The sequence below is a fragment of the Melitaea cinxia genome, chromosome 3, assembly GCF_905220565.1.
Source record: "Melitaea cinxia chromosome 3, ilMelCinx1.1, whole genome shotgun sequence".
NCBI lineage: Eukaryota > Metazoa > Arthropoda > Insecta > Lepidoptera > Nymphalidae > Melitaea > Melitaea cinxia.
In genome coordinates, this window is record NC_059396.1 from 7,919,880 (window position 1) to 7,942,187 (window position 22,308).

Here is a 22,308-nt window from a genome sequence, read left to right on the forward strand (position 1 = left end):
CGTATATATTTATGAACTATACTATATTTATTAGAAAACTAACTAAAATTTTGTAAAATTTCGCAACGAAAAAATAAACAAAAGTTCTTCGAAGAAGTAACATGTATTAAACGAATTACTTGTTTTGAAATTGCCCTACAAACGATATCGTAATCGGATCACAAAATATTTATAAAATGGGTTATAATAAGAAAACGCACGCATAAGCGATGCGGGCGTCACGACGTCTGCCAGAGTCGACTGACCACGATCGCTCGACTACCAGCTATACAATAATAAATGAACTAGATTGTAGTACCAAAAATCGTTGTACGAGAGAGTATAAACAGAACCTAAATGTTAACCTCGGTCGTTTGTATACGACAAGGACAAGTACATACTATACATTAGTTACAGACGCTGGCGTCATTGACCGCTTATTTCCGTCCATGTCCTTTCGCCAGAAATACCCACCTTTTCAGATCTGATTAATACCATATACTACTATATATCAGACCATTTACTTGCATGTACTTACATAAATTATGATGATAGTCTGACTTTATTATAGGAAGACAGCCCATTATTTCAAAAACATTTTGCAATAAAAAGAACAATTTGGGAATAATCTATGTGCCGTACAATTGTTCCACTGACTGCCAAAAAGATTAAAAAATAAAGAACAAACGTTCAATAAAATACCCGCATTCTTCAGATAGAAAATAAGTGACCGTGTACTTTGAGTTTATCTTTTAAGCTGTCTAGCTGAATGTGAAATAATTCAAAACGGATTTAGAATTCTAATTCAAATAACGAAAGTGCCTACAGTTGTAAAATTTTACTTGGGTGTAGTGAAATAAAGTTGGCACTGCACGAATACGATGACGTCATTGTATCAATCACTGCACCAAAACGCTACAGAAGAAATATATGTACCTTGAAAGTATCGAGTCAACGATTTAAGTTTTTATATATTTCTGTTAACAGTCACTTACCACCTAGTACATTTGAACCAAATGTGCAAATTATATTTATTTAAAATATTTACCTATAAACGAACGCTGAGGTATATAACTAACGATAGGGTAGGATAAAAAAAAAACATTTATGTACAGTCCAGACTCTATATTAAAGTCTTCTTGACTTTTACTTCTCTATGGGTACTAATCATCACTATGCATAAATGATATCAAAGAATAGATTACAATGAAACAACTTTTTCGGATTTTATCGCGGTTTATTAGGTTTTTTACGTGGTCGTCGTTTCGGATACTTTACAGTTTACAGAAACCATGGTCACGGGAGGACGGTCACGAGGATATGTGAAATATTTGTTTCATTATAATGTGTGAAATTTGCGTAAACATCAGAAAACAATAATAGATTATATAATTTGGCCAATCTTACACAAAAGTCTTATAACTTTATTCAAGAGACACTTAGGGCCTATTTCACCGAATGCTGATGAAGTTTATCTCGCATACAAGTAACGGATGCGATTTACCAGTAGGAGGCAAAACTGACCCTTAAACCAACTTCACCACAACCAATAAACAACAACTTTTTCATTAACTACTTGCAAACAGAAATACGAGGAAGATAACGTGGAGTTTTGTGGAGTAAATATAGGTACGTCAAAACTTTAGCCTGTTTGATTCATTATATGTCAGATAGCTTTTTGGTACGGGCTCTTATTTGTAATATATTATAAGAATGAAAATATAGTGTAACCTTACCAATACTATTGCTGAACCGGCCTGCGTTTCTCAAATAGGAGAATAGTTCCCCCCCGCACACGTAGTCGAAAAGCATATAGATACACGAATCATCGTGCGTCCACCACCGCCTGCAATTATATTCTTACCGTTAAAAAAGCTATAACTGAAAAAAAGATTACTATTATTTCTTTAGTTATTTAAAAAATGTCAAATTATTATTTAAATAAATATACATTTCACACATTCATCACATTTTGGAATAGAAATAGAACTTATGCTTTCATTTTAATCGCATATACGACTATTTGTTATGTGTTGTATTTATTTGTATTTACAATATTAACCTATTCTGTGACCAAAATACATACCATGAAATATTAATGCATCTCAGTGGAGTAACTCGGTGTTAGTCATAATAAACAAAAATTTACTGTAGTAATAAAAATATGTATTTAGAAGATTAGCAAATTTTAAATCATAAATAATGTAGTACTAAATATCCTATATCTTTATTCTATATGGCGAAAGAGGTTTTTACCCAAAAGTGGGAAGTTACAGCTGAATCAAACAATCAAACAAATTCTACGTCCATAGTCTTGCCCTAAATATTGTTACAAAGTAAAAAAAATATTGTACGTAACATTTATTGCTATTACAGTGTGTTAGTTTAATACATTAATATAAAACCATTTCAAATATATAAAGCTTATTCGATGTGGTCTCCATTAGCGGCAATACAGTCCTTTAAATGTTAAGACCAGTTATCAATAGAAGCACGCACTCTTTCCATGGGAAAATTCTTCACTGCCAATTATCATGGCATTTAGGACAAACCATACTCTCTAAAACTGACCATAAATCATCCAGCGAATTAAGATCAGGACTAAATGACGGCCAGTCTTAAGCACTGATGAAGTCCGGAACGGTGGTTTCTAACCAAGATTAGGTGGATCGAGCTTTATTCTCATTAATTCTCAGAGATTTGAGCATAAATACGGTCATTTTGTTTGTTAAAATATTATTCAATTGTAAAAATTTTTTCATCCGTAAACAAAATTTTTCTGTGACCTCCCTTTGCGTACCGCTTAAGTAGTTTTGATTTTGTCACCGTGTGGATATTGTGTTGTGTAATGCAATCACAGCGTTTCGGTTCTCTTTATCACCCACTCTATTTTAATATCACAAAATATTTTACAATGTATTGACACGAAAATGAGAAAACACAATGAACAATCATATAAAAATGACAGATTCCAAATTCAAATGTAATATTTTGTTTATTTTTAATTGTAACAGTATTTATGACCAGACTATTTAGGTACATAGGTTCGGTTTTCATTACACGAATAAATCAGTAGCTGTCGATAAAAGTATTGAGAGTGATCATTACCAGATCTCGCACTGATGGTGCTTACTCAACTTTGGTGCACATATCGTATAACATGTAGGACAGACCTTTTCCATAATTATATCAATAATATATAAATAAATAATAGAAGGGGGTAGTGATACTTGTAGTCTATACCTGTGTGTATGAGAGACGAGTTTAAAAGTGAAGTGTTTTTGCTATAATTAAGATGATTTAATAGGGTTGTCACCCAAGGCAAAGTATTGTTAATATTGAGACAATAATAACACGCTAGAATAGTATAATTAATTTTCATTCATATTCCATTCCTACTTTAATCTGTTGTTTAGAAGAAAAAAATTATATTGCCATATTCATGGCATAATAGTTATGTAGGTACATGTCATTGTGAGTGGGTAATGCCCAATAAATAATTGGCTATTATATATGCTGGCCGATATATTACTCTCACTGGCGTCAAACCCATACTTTGTACGCCTTCAACAATTCAAAAGTTAAAAATAACTTACAAATTAACTATAAAAGGATGATTGATTTCAGCCAAAATACTTTTCTCATTCATGACGTGATCAACTTGCTTCAAACGGATAACATCAGCCATGGATAGAATTTTCATAGCTAGATATTCATCTGCAGCTTTATCTCGACAGAGGCATACGCGACCAAATGTTCCAGTCCCTGAAACAATAAAAAACTTTTGTGAATAGCTTATCAATGGTGTCTTAAGTACGTACGTTCACATAATATATAATTATATGTAATATATTAATTTACATATATTAATTATAAAGTTTTAATTCAAACGAATTAAAAATTATTAATTAATACAAAAAAATATTTATTTATTAAAGTGATTTCTCCCATTTAATATGTTCCATATTCTTCCATTCATACGTACTATATATTATTAAACAGATAACACTTCTAAAGAGTATGATATAAAGGTATTTATAAATAAAAAAATATGCTTGATTGTTTTCATATGAAAATGAATTTCGACACTTCTCAATTTCACAATCTTATTTCTCTATTTCGACTGTCTGCAGTGAATAAAGATGCGACTTAACTCATATTTGTATTTATAGTTCCCAGCCGGCCTAGCATGCATACAACGAGATATCTCTTAACGAGAGAGAGAGATAATGTCTACATCGAGTATTTTCTCGATTACCCTAACATGCGCACTACGAGAGACAAAATTCTCTTCCGAAGACTTCGCCTTGTCGAGTAGAGAAACATTATCAACCATAATCACAACTGAATATCATTCTTATTTCTTATGTCGTAAAGTTGAATTTACAAGGTTATTGACCAATCGTGCCAAACCGGGATGAGCCAACGTTTGTATAATTTCAAACGAGTGACACATGTTTTATTTAACAATGTTCTCGGCCTTTTGGCTAAGATAAAAAGTGTATATCTAATTTAAAAAATCTAATATGGAAAATAAAACGGCGTAAGTAAATGAATTTAATTATATATGTAAAACAATATGCTCGTGTTGTGCTTTATATCTTGTCGCACATTAGATAATTGTAATTCTATCACGCATTGTTTTTTTTTTTTTAATTTTTAAAAGTTTTTGAATTTTTGAATTTTTTTTTTTTGATTATTGATTTTACTTTTATTCTATTTAATTTTATTTTTACTTATTGATTTTTTTAATATAATTTTGTTTTGTTTTTTATTCTGAATGTTGTCTTGTCTTGTTGTACTAACCCAATATGGACTTATACTTTGGTCTGAAATAAAGTATTATTATTATTATTATTTAGAATAAGAAGAAATTACCGAAATTATATAATTATAATAGGGAAACGCCATGGTATACAAAAAATAGGCACCCGGTTTTATTTATTTTCTATTTATCGTCTTTCTCGTCGATAATATTGAAGACGAGAAGTTTCTCTTCCTAAAACGGCAAAATTCGACAAAATTACGATGTCATGTTAGCTTCCGTAGAGATAAATATCACAGATCACTAAAATTTAATGATTATCTCTTCTATTGACGTAACGAGAAGAGTATCACATGCACGCATGTTAGCTACTGTAGACATAGAGAGATAATACGAGAAAAGGGGTAGACAAAATTTTGTCGTGGCGTGCATGCTAGGCCTGCTGGTCAATAGTATGAAACGCTATACAGAAAACGGTTACGTGAAAACGTGTCTTTAATGATTCAGAAACGGGATCCATGTACAATAAAAATATTTATCTAACGCACGGTAAAAGTATAGTTAATACTTGTAGTACCAAGAATCATTCAATAACAAATAAATTATGTACAAACAATTCCCGGTATGTTTTTTATTCGTGCTCAATATTTTATGACTCAGCTTCTCCACTACATAAATGTTTGCAGCCTAATTGTGTTGTAATATAAACGCTCAAAAAAAAAACTAATTACTTTGTGAGAAAAACTATTAAATAATATATATTTATGTTTTATAGATAAATACTTAAAAACATTATACCTACAAACTTTATACTCGTATATTTATTAAAAAAATAGAAAACAGTAATCAATTTTTAAAAAATCGTACATAGAAGCTTATATACAGTGATTTATTGAAGAAAGCCAGCTTAATGACAACGCTTTCTACATTTTCTCTCCTTTTAGATAAAGTGTCCAGAAACACCTATCACGCCAGGAAAATTAAATATCTAATTATATTTATCAACGTCATGTTTTCATTTCGACTTTTTCATTAGTTTTAAATACGAATGCATTAATTTATATTGTGTACACATCTTTAAACGAAATGTTGATTAATTAAATAAAGGGGAACATTTTGTTTTTTTGTAAGTGCTAATCTCGAAATCTCTAAATTCGATTCGAAAAATATTTTTGCGTTAGAAAGTTTGTTTACTGACGATGCCTGTTGGCACTCTCCGCAGAAGCGAAAGAAACACGGGTTAAATAAGCTATTTGCTTAGTAGAAAATAATACTTTAGGTAATCAAATATTGATATACCTTAAAAATCCTAAGTCTACAAGATGGCTCGTAACAATAAAATCCGGTCATGCGTAACGCTACATTTTATGTAGTTCTATTTTAATATGTAACAGAAACGTTAAAAATCTTCCATTACGTATCAAAAACGCGTTAATGACGCGTAAATGTTAAGACAATAGAGATTAAAAACATGAGCATATCGCGTTAAGGGAACTAGGTGCCTCAGCGTAGGATGGCATGACGCTGAACTAACTAACGGCAGTGGCGATGGTGATTCTAACCATAAAACCATACCATTACTTATATATTCTTTATTGCACTTTAAAAAAAAGAAACAAGTAAAAATCATATTTACAAAGAAAGTTGGCAAGGGCGTACTTATATCTCTAGAAGAGTCCAGTCTACCCATGGTGATGAAAATTGCAAATTACGACAATTTATTATTTTTTAGAAGTAGTAAGTAGTTTGACAATCGTGATCGAAGTCCTAGGTACGGCTGCTTCGAACAAAAAGTAAAATGTTCAAATTCAAGCTATAAATTTATTAATAGATTTATTTTATGTGAAGAAATTAATTTATTTAATCAACATACGTTTTATTACCAAGGGCCAAGTACCTACTGTATTAATCTTCATGCAAAGAAAATATGGTAATGTTAAAAATTTACGTTGGTTTCTAAATCTTTATAAGACGTATAATACCAGTATCGCTCGAGTGAATTATGGATAGTGATGTTCCGGATATCTGTATCCGTATCCACGGATATCCGCGGGAAAAATGAGATCCGTATCCGTCACTTTTCTCGCGGGTCTTTTATTATCTTTTAATTTAACTTTATTTTTGTTTCTTCCGACTACAGTCCCAATATGCCGAAAAATTTATTTTTTCTCCCGATCGACCGGGCAACCCTAGTCCTGTCCGTCGTTGCGGCGGGCGTAACTTCAACTATCGTTTCAAGCTCACGCACCGACTCCGATTGAGTGAGAAAATAATGTTCCGTATCCGTATCCGCGGATCTTGACACTAAATATCCGTATCCGGATGCGTATCCACGGATATACATTTTTGACGATCCGACACATCACTAATTATGGATATGATGGCTTCCTTCTTCAATTACTTTTACATTGACGTACCGTGCATTTGCCTGACACGATCCGGCAAAGGCAAAGAAAATGGCATTTTATTGTATACCAAAAAAACTGCGTTAATCGACATGAGATGATCACATAACACTCTTTCTTAAAGTTGTTAAACTTGTCATAACACGTCATTAAATAAATAAATATCTACACAACACACACACACACACGGTCGTCTGACGTTCCTAAAGTAAACAACATAATGCTTGTGTTATAGGTAACAGCCGACTGATAAAGCTACATTTTTTTTTTTCGATAAACATTCTTACTTGTAAATAATATTTATGTTACACCCAGACTCGGGGTGGGAATCGAAGCCACAACCCTCGGAGCAAAAAGCCGGGTCACTACAAACTGCGCAACGGGCTAGTCATTATTAAACTTGCTCCAATTGTTATATAGAATGAGTTTCAGAGTTTGCGTAATGTTTGATATTTTTAAGAATCCATGACGTCCTACTCTTTCGTATATCCCTGCATGCAACTTTTATTTCATCTACTCGTATATCTTGCGTAATGTGGGCAAAGATAGCACAATTTAACGCGTAACCTAATACATTAATTGTTTTTTGCTTCTTAAATCTTATATTTTAAATGCGCTAAAAATAGTAAAAAAACTTTTTTATTAGTACTAATAATAACTGCTTTTACATATAGGAGGATAACTTACTAAGGTAAGGGTAAACCCTTACAAATTATACTCACTATTTTTATACACTTTTCTATTACATAGAATCAGAACATAATCACTGTATTTAATTTTGCGTTGTTTGTTTCTTACAATTCTAAAATATAGAATATTGACGTTTTGTTATGTGTAGAATTATTTTTGATAGATTTTTTTTAATAAATTAAGTGTAATCATTATTAAAATATAATTACTGTATAACAACCTTACGCTCTTTAATTTCAAACAGATTTACTTTCGATTAAAGGCCAGTTAAAAAAAATGAGTCAGTTTGAAAAAACTTGATTTGAACGAACAACTTCGTTATGTAACGTAAAGGTATCTCAAATCCATTTCAATCAAAATTTATGTAAGCGACTTGAAGTCTCATAAAACTAGAACCTTTAATCGGAAATTTAAAATGATATGGACAAATTGAATTCTTGTTAACTGTAATATATATAAACTTATCAAAATATTCTCTTATTTTTGTTATGCAAATGAAAAGGACAAAACGACTTGCTAAACTACGCACTGAGATGGTACTAGTTTGACTACTTTCACTGTCAGCATAACGCACATAACGGATTCACGCCAGCTTTTACGTCACTGGTGTTTTGTTACTGACGTACAACACAACACGCATTTCAATAAACATAAACATGAAAATATTGTTTTCTTATTCGAAACCGAGTGATTAATTATGTTTTAATTAGCTTCGTTGAAATTTAGAATCATTACATATTAAAATATAGAGCGTTGATAAATATTTCACTAAATATTTTTTTTAACATTTCAACAAAAGTTAAGCCTTAATCTTTTCTTTGTTTCTTATCCGTGTATTTCTATCACCGGGTTTCAAGGTTAAAAAACAAAGATTTTGGTCAGTTATGTAATTTATCGAAACAATCACTTTATATTGACTAAATCGATTTGTTTATCTATTTTTAACATCAAAATAAAAACTGCTAAGCCTTGGAGAACGTGTGCAGTCAGGTGGCACGACAACCTCATCATTTCAATATCAAGACCAGTGTCTCATTGTCTATTAACATTGAAAATGTTTATAGATTTATTTAATTCTTTAAATGATGTCACGTATCGTTTTTGCTCCAATAAATTATTTTAGGTTAATTATAGATATACGATAATATATATAACGACGATCTAGGTAAGATTGCCGGTGTGGGCTAGTGGAGGATTGCGGAAAACCGGGATGTCGGGCGCGAACTTGGGGAGGCCTATGTCCAGCAGTGGACTGCAATAGGCTAAACTGAGTAACTGACTAATTAAAGATATATTTTCTATTATTGTTTATGCTTTTATTTTACCTTTGAAAATTTTAATAACACGAAGTTAGATTTTACTTTTATAAGAAAATAAAACATTTTATGAAATACAGTTTTAAATATTTTCATATCACATCTTGGATTAATAAATTATTTTATGTTGTCAATAAAGTTTGGGTTATATGTAACCATATCTATTGGTTGTTATTAAAATTTAATTTTTCTAATATAAAAATCCCACTTTTACTCCACTGCTCCTGCATTCGATGCAGCACCGATCAAGTATTCATAGTACACGCGACGTAGTTTAAAATGCATAATCGTTGATGATAGAACACAGAAATGCGAGAAACGGCAAAAGGAAACTGCAATTAAAAAGACAGTTCTACATATTCTACATTATGTATGCTAATAATGAAAGGTAAACAAAAACATTTAACTAATTATGGCAATAATGGAGAAAGGCATTCATAACTTGTCGGGCTGGGTCGAGATAGAAGGCTGTTTTTAAATGTTATGTTAATGTTTTAAGTATATCGATATGTAAAAAGCAAATATAAGAACTAATTGATGAGTTAATAGAATTATATTTTAATTAAGAAACTATAAGAACGGATGCTTTTATGCGTGTCGTAAACCTCGATATTACATATAAAAGTCATACGACGATGAGAGACAGGATGCATTATAACATGTTTAGTGTCAAATAAAGTACGTTCTGAAACAAACCTTGTTCTACATTCAGGCTAAAAGTGGGAACTAAGGTGTTTATATTAATTATACCTCGCACTTATGTCATGAATTCAGTTCGTCATCTATTTTAATGTCCAATAAACTTTTATTTGAAAGCGAATGTTATGAAGTTTGTACGGTTTTTTTTTTTTGTAGTATAAAGTTTGACGTAAGGAAAACTGAACAAAAAATATTTATACATAATTATATGTATATCTTTTAATGACTTTTTAAAAGTTTACACCTTTGTACAACTTTTCTTTTTTTTGTGCCCCCATACCTGATGTATTTCAGTTGTTCACCCAATATTGTATTTAGGTCACAATAGAGATGCTCAAAACGATACGATATATCGTATTTCAATTAAAATATTGCATCAAACTATGACAATATTTTGGTTATAATAAAACTTATGTGGATCACATTACTTAACTGCACCGACCCGTTCACAGCACTGGTTTGTGGCTGACGGTTGCAGGTTCGATCCCCGCACATAACAAACATCTGTATAGGCCATACAGATGTTTGCCGCGGTCTGGGTGTTTGTGCATTCCTTGAGAATCTTCCCACCGTGACTCGGAAAACACGTTAAGCCATCGGTCCAGGTTGTTATCATGTGCACCTGATAGCGATCGTTTCTCATAGTAGGGAATATATCCGCCAATCCGCATTGGAGCAGCGTGCTGGAATAAGCTCTGATCCTTCTCCTACATGGGTAAAGAGGCCTTTGCCGAGCAGTGGGATATTACAGGCTGAGCGCGACGACAGACATTCGTTATTATAATGCTTGTAACGTAACTAACATGAAACAGAGAACTCTACAATTCAACTTTTATTTCCAATTTGTCGGTATGTTTAAATTATTTGAGATCTTTATAAGATTGTCTGTACCGAAAGCTTTGTTTAAATTTAAAGCTCATTGCTTGTATTTACTCTTTTCGGGTAAACTGTTTAGAGTTATTTTACTAAAGCTGATAACGATGGAAAGTGTAAACGCTGTATATCTTTGGTATTTCCAGAATAATTTGAATTTTTTTTAAATTAAAAGCTTGAAATGATTTTCTCAGAAATGGTTTTCATAGAAAATATTTGCTCGCAATGCAAAGAACCGACTGGTTTCATCTGGAGTAGACCAAAAAGCTGCAATCTTATCTTTATACATTACGATACGATACAAATTACTTTTTCGGGCATCCCTAGATCACATTGTTATACAAGTACGAAGAAAACCGGGTGCAACAAATAAACATTGATATGATTTTACACATATTTCGTTATTGAATGCAAATGACTAAACAATATAAGAAAGAGGACGACGGGCTTAATAGTAATAAAATTCGTTTAGCGATAACGTTAAAATTCATTGGCATTTTTTCAACCGTTCAACTAAAAATTAAACATTTTATATCTTAGGTTTCTACAGCTTTTTCTTCATTTATATGCTGTTTTAGACAACTTTCTTATCCTTGACAAAACATAAAAAATACATTATGCAAATTTTATTCGAAATTTGAATTTAGATAAAAAAATGTTTTGTTATGTAGGTACATATATGTATGACAAAATTATTTGACTATTAATTAATTTATGAGACTAATTAATACACAAATGTAGGACTAACAACGCGTTACAACCAACAACAACCAACCAACAACCAACAACCTACAGTCTATTTATTTATTTATACTTTATTGTGCACCACAAATACATTTTAAACAATAAACACATTTAAAAAAAAACATTTACAGGCTGTGAAGTACAATGAGCGGACTTATGGCTATTTAGCCATTTCTTCCAGACAACCCAAATACCCCCATACTTTATAATGAAGTAGTGGTCAAGATTGAAGATTAAAGCATGTAGATATTCTTCTATAAAGATCATTTTTAATTACAACGCAATTTTTCAATGTATGTGTGTTTTCCTGGTAAGTTTAAGCAATGTTAACGTAAAATATACCAAGGTTTTTTTAATTTCCAACTGATAGTAAAGAAAGAAATTATACAATCTAAAAACTGAATTAATTTTCCCATACATACTCATCACCCTTCCTACATTTCTGAATATGCTCCCATTTATATATTCGTTACAAATCTCTTGAGAAACTAATATCCATTGGCTAAACTTATAACTTGTTTCGTGAATATTTATATGGACGTTGGAAATGGCGGTGTTCCGTAAGGTGGAATATTGGCACAACCTTTATTTTCTATATTTATAAATTCATCCACGACATACTTAACTTCTTTACCGTCCCGTACGCTGGTGATCTGCTACTCGTTTGTATACGTAAATTAGTAGATTCACCAAACACCATTAGTATTGTCAATATACACTGGGACGGTATTTCTCAATAAAGGAATACTTATTACCTATCTCAATTATATTTGATAAACCCTTATTTCCTACAGGTCATTATAACTAGGACTAAGAAAGATGTTTATGGGTATAGAGCCTCTCTTTTTATTAATTATAGATTTAGCACTTTTATTTTAGCGCAGTTATTTTTGTGTTTTGTCTTTTGACAAATTGATCACCTGAGATCGTTCTACAAGCAATAAGACTACTGGTTCTACTTTAATCTGTTATATTGTAGTTTTGTTTAAGTCATTAATGTGTCATTAAAATAAAAAAAATATGAAAAATGTCCATTAAAACTTATTTTTTTCCTCCTTCGCTGCGACATTTCTCTCGTAATTTGTGTTTCGAAGTTCCCACTTTTTAAATTAAATTTTTTTCCAGCCAATGTATTAATATCTCGTTTAAATCTGTCCTCGTGCTACAAGAACAAACAACGTTGATATAAATGTTGCCATTCCCATCTCATGTCAAGATGTGAAGTTTAACTTGTAAATTTGGAACGTGTCCAATACGTCATAGCAAATTTCCGTCTAAGGGCCGTCTACAGACAAGTCATAAAAAATTAGTATATTTGGTTAGTTTACTAAAATACAAAAAATATTATTTATATATCCATACTATTATTTTTACTTAAACACCGAACTCGTGATTTTAAGCTATTTGCAATAGAAAGCCTTTTTATTGAAGTTGATACAAAATATCACGATGCTCATAGCATTAGAGCATTAAACAAAGATATGATTTAAGAATCACGACCGAAGTAATAAAAAAGATTATATTTCGCAGTTTACCGACTAAACAAATTAAGTTATAGCTAATGATTTTTAACTGAATGAAAAATAGCATTGAATATGTATTAAGAAAACGGAAAAAATAGGAAAATTGTTATGAAAACTGCAACAATATTGAACATTCAGCTAGTTAATCAAAAACCTGTTATCTAGCCATAGCAGCGAATAGCGGCTTTCAAGGATAACAATTATTATTTCTGTTAAACGAAATCAAGAAAAACAAAAAGCAATTATATGTGGTATTCTTTTAACAAAATATTAGATTACCTTAGTGTTTATAATTGCAATAATGACTAATAAATATAAATTGTTTAACGGTGTTAACCACGAATATTTTTCGTAAGTACAAAACATTTTTAGTTCTAATTGAATAAAAAATATAAGAGTCGGAAATTGAAAGACGTGAACTTTCGTGAGGCTTCAGTATATACTCGTAATTATGCATTTTGCTTTTGTTCGCTTCAAAAGCTTTTTAAAATTGTACATTTTATACAAAGATATCTAGATTTTTGTCACGAAGGTGACGTAGCGGTAATTAAAATCTGTCATGCGTTCCTAACATCGCGTGCAAGTAAATAGGTTAACAAAATGTTATGGTGGTAATATAAAATGAGCTTGTTATAAAGAAGCAAATCATACTTGAAAATTAGAGTGAGCTGTTAAAGTATAGGAATAAATGAGTTACGTGCGTATTAAATAACAGACATGATCCCGTTTTATGTAAATTATATATGTTTACAAGTTGCAGCTGTATTCAAATGTTATATTATTTTATGAAAAAAGTTAAAATAAACGCAATTAGATAGCGCAATGGACAAAAAGTGAAGATCAATAAATGAATAAACTAACACTTATTTGTAAAAACACCACTTATTGGCTTTTTCTTAAGCATTTGCTTAGAGGCAAGGAGAATCGTACAAAAAAGGAAAAACCTGACAAATTGACTGACCTTGAAAATCTAGTAACAATAATTATTTTAAAATATTGGTATAAATTTCTTCACTAAAAACTATTTAAACAGTTCAAAACCAAATACATCAAACTAATTACTAATAAAAAATTTATTAAGTACAATCGAACGATGTTGAAATATTAATCAGCTCAATCGATATTTCACTTCCTGTTCCTAAAAATAATACAACAAACATGCTCCTCACGTCATTTCAATGATAACGAAGGCTGATGATGCAGTAAAATATAAACAATGTTTTTTTTATATTGGGGACGGGGAAAAACAATCACGGTCTTCATAAGGTTTAATGATCTTAAATCGTGACGCGAGAAATAGCTCTCAGAAACTCCACGAATGCTACCCGTTTTTACCAACCTATGTCACTATATCGGAAGTAATATACACCGTGTAGAATATTTTAATGTAACTTTCATAGCAACCATTACGGATATTATATCAATCTTAGTTACCTATATCGAAGTGAAAAATGCAATAACTGTGTCATTACAAATGTACATAAATCACGTCATATTAATTGACCTTAAACGTTCTCTGTCCTAAGGATTCAGTGCTACCTCAAACGATTCATAACTAATTTTAAACACAATCTAGTAATAACCCGCCATAAAAACTACCTTTTGACCTCAATTACATTTTATTTATAAATTTAGCCTTTTACACCCATTCTCAAACGTATTTGTTGTTTAGAAATAAAATAAAATCTTGCGGTACACATAAAACGCGGTATTTTCTAAATGAAAAAACACTGTCATTAGGCAAAATTTCTGATGCTGAATTTCTGACTAAAGCTAAGAACCAATAAATATATGAAGAAGGATTACTATTATTTTAATATTTTTATTAGTAAAAGAATACGTTCTGTTGCGCATGCTGACATTTTAACTATTGTTAAGCTTCGTACATAGAGTCGCTTCTGTCTTTCAAAACAACTTTGATAAGTCAAAACTTTATTATGACAATAGAATTCTTTAAATAATTTGTTTAGTTTTTAAATATTAAATTTTTAAGCTATTAATACATATGTCATCATCATTACAGCCTATACAGTCCACTGCTGGACATAGGCCTCCACAAGTTTACGTCAAAAATAACGTGAACTCATGTGTTTTGCCCACAGTCACCACGCTGGGCAGGCGGGTTGGTGACCGCAGTACTGGCTTTGTCGCACCAAAGACGCTGCTGCCCGTCTTCGTCCTGTGTATTTCAAAGCCAGCAGTTGGATGGTTATCCCGCCATCGGTCGGCTTCTTAAGTTCCATCATGGTTGTGGAACCTTGTTATCCCTTAGTCGCCTCTTACGACACCCACGGGAAGAGAGGGGGTGGCTAAATTCTTTAGTGCCGTAGCCACACAGCACACATACATATGTATATTGCTAAAAATAATTTGCAAAATAATGTTTATCCATCATGACCAAATAGAAAGAATATTACGTTCTGATAAAATCAAACTATTCATCAAAAATTTACCTATTTATCTTTCTTACCGAATAACACTTTGCTTGAGGAATAGTACATAGCAACCGATTGTTAAATATATCGAGTGTATTTACAGATTTGTGTATATTTAAAAATATGACTATTCATCTGTATCGTATCGTTTTGCTAAATAGTAAAAAACTTCCAGCTGTTCTAAAAACTAACAGTCACGTTCGGAAACATATATTCGTTTGCTGTAATGTGTGAAGTGGGATTACTTGACGTTTGACGCGCGAAATGAAAGGGATATTGGTAAAGATTACAAACATGATATTATTTCCATCAAGCTTGTGCAGACGGCACGTGTTGGCAGCCATCGATATACTAATCTTTCAAAACAATGTTAAATTTACTGGTTTCTGCATTCCAATAACAATATATATCTCGTAAAATCTACTGAAAAGCAATATTCATCAATAACATATATGTGAATACATAAAAGTTTTGACGCAAATGAGCACAAGCTTTATTGTATTTTCTTTTTGATAGACGTATACCTTACAAATGCTAAGAAATAGTATCATTCCTTTACCTTTATGTTGTTGTAGTAAGTTGCTAATAACTATGCTCTCTAAAAGAAAAAATAATATTTTTTTTTAGTATTTTACCTTCAACTTTTATTCCATATTTAGAATTGTTCAGAGATGTAAAGAAAATCATCGAATATAGCTAAAGTTTACTTACTCACAAAAAAAAATACTTAAACACTACTTTTGAGTTTTTTTTTACTTTTACACACACATCAGCATATTGCAGTCCACTGCTGGACATAGGCTTCCCCAAGTTTGTGCCAAACACTCCTGTTTTCCGCAATCCTCATCCAACCTCCACCGGTAATCTTACGTAGATCGTCGTCGGCCATCGGTCCTGCGACACACAACACACTGCGACTTCAACTTGGCAATTCAGTGTGATTCAATTCGCTAAAAACAACTAGCAACATGGACGAGATGACCGACGTGGTGAAGACGATGTGTGCACTGGGTCGCAGAAACTTTGATCTTGGATCCGATGTGATGAGATTCTCATTGCTCAAGTAGCTTCGCCAGAACAGAAAGCTCTTTCTAAGAGGATACGGAAACTTATACACAGAGACTTCCGCTTCTCTAATACGAGAGAGATTACAACTCTTATAGGGGCTTAAAGGTTTTCCAAAGATAATTGGGGAAAAACCTTCTTGCAAAACTTAAAGGAGTGTGGTGGTGCAGTTTTAAAGGAGAGACAATATGTCTCTCTTGAAGTACAGTGTGAAGTGAAACTTTCATTTTATTTATACACTAGACATTTCCATAGGTTTAATTTACGTTGACGGTTAAAATTGACTATTTTTAACCATTACGGATGGTAACAAAATGCCAAATGACTTTCTAAGATATAAAAAAATATACGGTAATATCAGCACAGTAGATTGTAAGATTATTGCGTTTAAAGAATCAAACACTAACATAAGTAAGATATCAGTACATCAAATAAGATAAAATGCCACGTCACAGAAGATAGACAATTGTAAAGTCTTTCATATACGACTAGCTGGCGAGTTAAACATTTTAGATAAAGATAAAGTAAAACAATTTTATACGTCCTTTTTTAGTTCCGTGCCGACAGAGGAACTACAGAATATAATTATAGTACTACTGCAGACTTTTAAACGTTAAAGAATTATTTTTGGCTTAAATAGTGTTATTTTTCAAAAACAAAATTTAATGTATATACATAATTATATTAAAACTATAATATGTTGCTTACATCAAAGGTGGCGCAACGGTTTCAGCCATGGATTGTACCTGTTGCGCTGGCGGTTGCGAGTTCGATCCTCGCACATGACAAACATTTGTATTGGCCATACAGGTGTTTGCCGTGGTCTGGGTGTTTGTGCAGTCCTTGTGGGTCTCCCCACCGTGCCTCGGAGAGCACGTTAAGCTGTCGGTCCCGGTTGTTATTATGTACATCTGATAGCGATCGTTACTCATAGTAGGGAATATATCCGCCAACCCACATTGGAGCAGTGTGAATTAAACTCTGATCCTTCTCCTACATGGGGAAAGAGGCCTATGCCCAGTAGTGGGATATTACAGGCTGAAGCGTAATCAAAGGTCTTTTGAGATAAACATTTGCGAATAATTTTGTAAACAAACATTTTTTCAATGAGTAAAATGTTAACAAAAACGTAAAATACGGCGACAGTTTAAATCGGTAAGACAACACGGAAAACACAACTGTCTATATTTAAAAATACGTGTAACTGCGTAAACATTAGTACATAATAAAAATCTTTTTTATTTGATATGATTGCAGGTCATCGTACTTCGTGCTTAAAATGTATATTGTCAAAACTTTAACGAGTGTTTCCCAGAATTGTGGGAATACCGTGAGTTCTCGTCAAATGGGTCATTTCTCATTTCACCGGAACAGTATCAACCAACTCGAACAAATTGCATTTGTTATTTCTGTTCAGCAAAAATATAGACAAGTAGGACAGTGAAACTGAACGTAATATTTAGATAATCCATTAGCCTAATTAAGTATCTACATATTTACTAACCTAAATTCATTTGCAGTTTGAAAAGTATTGCAACAACATTCACTTTTTAAAAAACACTATAGTATCCACAAAATAAAAACTAATATAGCCGGTTAGCACGGATAGCAATAGACATTGAAAAACATAAAACTTTCAATCGCGATGACGGATTTAAATGATCTCATACGTAGAACTTGCAAGTAAATAAATTTAATAAGTCGAACAATATTCCTGTGATCGATCGCTATAAAGTAGTCTGCACCGGTATTATACCGACGATAAAGGTAATGTACATATTGTAAAAGTAAGCTAAGAATATTTATCAGACTCGTCGTAAAGGGAACAACCTTATAGAAAAAATCTTGTAAGCCTCGTGGAAATATGTAGGTACAAATGCAGACCAAATTCTCATACCTAGTTATTAGATGCTATGAGATCTATGAGAATTTGATCTGCATCTGTCCATGTTTTTATCAGGTTTATGAGATTTTTTTTTTTCCATGGACAAATATCCTAGTCAGGTCGTAATCGTGTAGATGCATCCTGTCGAAATACCAAGTGAAAATAAAACCTACACACTTTATTTTAGGTTCCCTGCATGTTATATATGTAAGATCTGGCTGTATAGTCTTAAAATAAGAATATTAAAAGTTTGATAAATAATCTTTATAAACTTATTTTCATTATGTATTTGATACACTAAACATAAACAAAACTTTCCAATTAAAATCTATAAATAAAATATGTTGCCTAATTTATTTTAGCCTCACACCTTGTCTCCAACTTCGCATCACTTTCGAGTTTATTGACTCAACGACACATTTAACTTGCGACAAGCCCGGACTTGACGAAAATCGTCTTCGATTACCTTCACTCGGTTATATAAACAAACCAGTCTCTTGAAGTTGAACTCAGTTATTTCCGAAAATGAAAGATTGAGGAATACTGGCAACCTAATTACTCATAAAATCAAGTATTGAAATGCTTAAAAAATAAAATGCATAATGATACGAACTTATAAGCATGACATATCAAAATATATGAAAAAGATATAGAGAACTAAAACTGTTGCAAAATCAGAAAAAAGATGAGATTTTTAAAGCAATTTTGAGGTTAATAAAAATTATATTTTAGTCATACTATTAGAACTTATATCGAAATGTCTTAAATGTAATATCCTTGTCCCATATCTAATATAGATTTATATATTGAAAAATTTTCTTTATAAAAACTATTTTAAGTGGAACTTATTAAAGAGATTAAAAAATAAATTAACAGTGACCTAGACGAAGCAGACGAGCAATGTCACTACACAGCACTAATGTTAGAGAAAGCGTTATCGTTATTCGGAATCGCATCTCGAAATCATCCGCTGATGTGTTACATAACGCCACTTCCACTGAGTACGCTACAGGAATAGTTCAAGTAAAACTCGCTTTCGACCGTTTATTTTAATTCAATTACATTGATCGTTACGTCGCTCTAATTTTTATTATTTAAATTTTACGTCCATACAATATACAATAGAATTCATGTTCTAGTATTTATCTAATATATAAAATTCTCGTGTCATGGTGTTAAACATTGAACTCCTCCGAAACGGCTCGACCGGTTTTAATAAAATTTTGTGGGCATATCGGGTAGGTCTGAGAATCGGCCAACATCTAAATTCAAATTCAAATTCAAAATATTTTATTCAGCATAAAATTATTACAATTTCTTACTGAACGTCATGAGTCTACTACCAGTTCGGAAAGAAGAAGCCTCTGACCTGAGAAGAACTGGCGGAAGAAACTCAGCGGGACTAATATCATTTTTTTTTACAGTAATGTTTTTTTTCCCAAAGCAAATCGAATTGAACAATAATTTTATAAGTTGAAATAGCCTGGAAGCGATCACATCATTCCCAAGGCGTACTGTCTTCTAGAAAATCATTAATCGAATAATATCCTTTACTACACAATCGTTTTTTCACAATTTTTTTAAATTTAGCAATAGAAGCTTTTTGAACGTTTTCTGGGAGCCTGTTGTATAAGCGTATACATTGTCCATAAAAGGAATTACTGACTCGGCGTAAGCGAGTTACAGGCACTACAAGTTTATGTTTGTTCCTAGTATTAATGCTATGCATGTCGCAATTCCTGGGAAATTCGTGTATATTTTTATGAACATACATAACATTTTCGTACACATATTGAGAAGCAACAGTCAATATTTTTATTTCTTTAAACTTATCTCTTAATGATACTCTAGGGCCTAAACTATAAATTGCACGAATAGCTCTTTTCTGCAGGACAAAAATAGTATTGACAGTAGCTGCATTTCCCCATAATAAGATTCCATATGACATAATGCTATGGAAATAACTAAAATATACTACGCGAGCTGTATCTACGTCAGTAATAAGTCTAATTTTTTTAACCGCGAACGCTGCAGAGCTGAGCCTATTCGCTATCCCCTCAACATGAAGATCCCACCGCAATTTCGAATCTATAGTGATGCCTAGGAATTTAGTGGACTCCACCGGTTTTAACATCTCTCCTCCCAATTCTACACCATTATCAACAAGTTTAACATTAGGTGTCGTGAATTTTATTAATTTTGTTTTTTTGTTATTTAATAATAAATTATTTGAATCAAACCAGTAGACAACCTTTGAGAGAGCATCGTTTACATCGTCGTACATAAGTAAATTACGTTTCACCTTAAAAATAAGTGAAGTGTCATCAGCGAACAATACTATCTCATGCTTGTCCTGTACAAAAAATGGCAAATCATTTATGTAAATAAGGAAGAGAAATGGGCCAAGGATAGAGCCCTGTGGAACCCCCATATCCAGAGGAGCCCCAGGAGATCTCTTACCATTTACATCAACCCTCTGTATTCTATTATTCAAATAGGAATTCAGGAGGCTGAGTGCCCTATCTCTAATCCCATAATGATGCAGTTTCCTGATCAACGTCTCATGGTGCACACAATCAAAGGCCTTGGATAAGTCACAGAATATCCCAAGAGCATCCTGCGACCTCTCCCATGCCTCAAAAATATTTCTAATTAGCTCAACACTAGCATCTGTTGTGGAGCGACCTTTTGTAAAACCAAACTGTTTCTTATGTAGTAGATTGTGTGCATTAAAATGCGATAACATTTGCCCGAGGATGATTTTTTCAAAAATTTTACTAAATGTTGGGAGTACTGAAATTGGTCTGAAATTATTAGGATCTAGGGTACTGCCTGATTTAAAAATAGGAATTACTTTACTGTGTTTCATTAGATCAGGAAACACACCATGTTCTATACAGCCATTAAATATAGTAGCTAGATGAGGTGCGACAACATCAATTATCGAACTAACGACTTTTACAGATAAACCCCATAGATCAGCTGTTTTCTTGACGTCCAGGCTTCTGAAGGCTATTATTATATCTTTGGGGTTTACAGGTTTAAATGTAAATATTACATTACATTCTTTAACGTTTTTCTTTAGCAAAAATTCGGCAATGCCTGGAGACGAATTAAGTGATTGCGTTGTTGAAAGCGGAATGTCAGTGAAAAATTTTTCAAACTCAGATGCAACTTCTCGGTCTGAGGTAACAAATTTATCATTGACATTTAACTTAAAATCGAAGCCGCGATCTGTGACTCTTCCACTTTCACAAGCAATTATGTTCCATGTCATTTTAATTTTATTATGCGCATTTCTTATTTTGTCTTTAATATACAAGGATTTTGCCATGGAACATACTCTTCTAAACATTTTTGAGTAGGCACTTATAAAAGAAGCAAACGATACACTATGATTATAGGCTTTTTCACTGTACAATTCATAAAGCCTTTGCCTGCTCTTATATATGCCAGTAGTTGCCCATTCACCAAATGTCAAGAGACCCCCTGAATTGACTGTTTTTGAAGTAAATATTGTAGAAAATTCAGTTTTTACTAATTTAAATAAAGAGTTATATAAGTAGTTAGGGTCATTAATGTATGATAAATAAGGAAGTTTTGCCACAATACTACCTCTAAACTTCTCCATACGTGTAGCACTTATAGGTACAAAGGTCTTTTTTAAAATATTTTTGTTGACATTTAAAGAATAAGAAAAGGAAGCTAACTGGCCACAATGGTCTGAGCTTAACTTATTAATAATAGCTTTAGAATAAGGTTTACAGTTTGTAAATATGTTGTCAATACATGTAGCACTAGTAGCAGTGATTCTAGTGGGTTCAGTAAATAAGTTATGTAGGTTATATGATAGAAGCATAGACTTAAATCTCAGACTTATATTAGAATTATCTAATAAATCAATATTAAAATCCCCACATACAACAATA

The 22,308-nt window shown here is 32.2% G+C and overlaps 1 protein-coding gene across 2 annotated transcripts in view; it reads right to left on the minus strand.

The window, feature by feature from the left end:
- LOC123669374 (cAMP-dependent protein kinase catalytic subunit 3) overlaps positions 1 to 22,308 on the minus strand; it is a 42,299-nt gene that overhangs the window by 10,151 nt on the left and 9,840 nt on the right. For both annotated transcript variants that reach the window (XM_045602980.1, XM_045602979.1), the window contains 2 exons: positions 3,576 to 3,744; positions 1,716 to 1,825 (listed from right to left, as the gene is read on the minus strand). In XM_045602980.1, the coding sequence (XP_045458936.1) occupies positions 1,716 to 1,825; positions 3,576 to 3,744 (279 nt within the window). The remainder of the gene's footprint in view (positions 1 to 1,715; positions 1,826 to 3,575; positions 3,745 to 22,308) is intronic.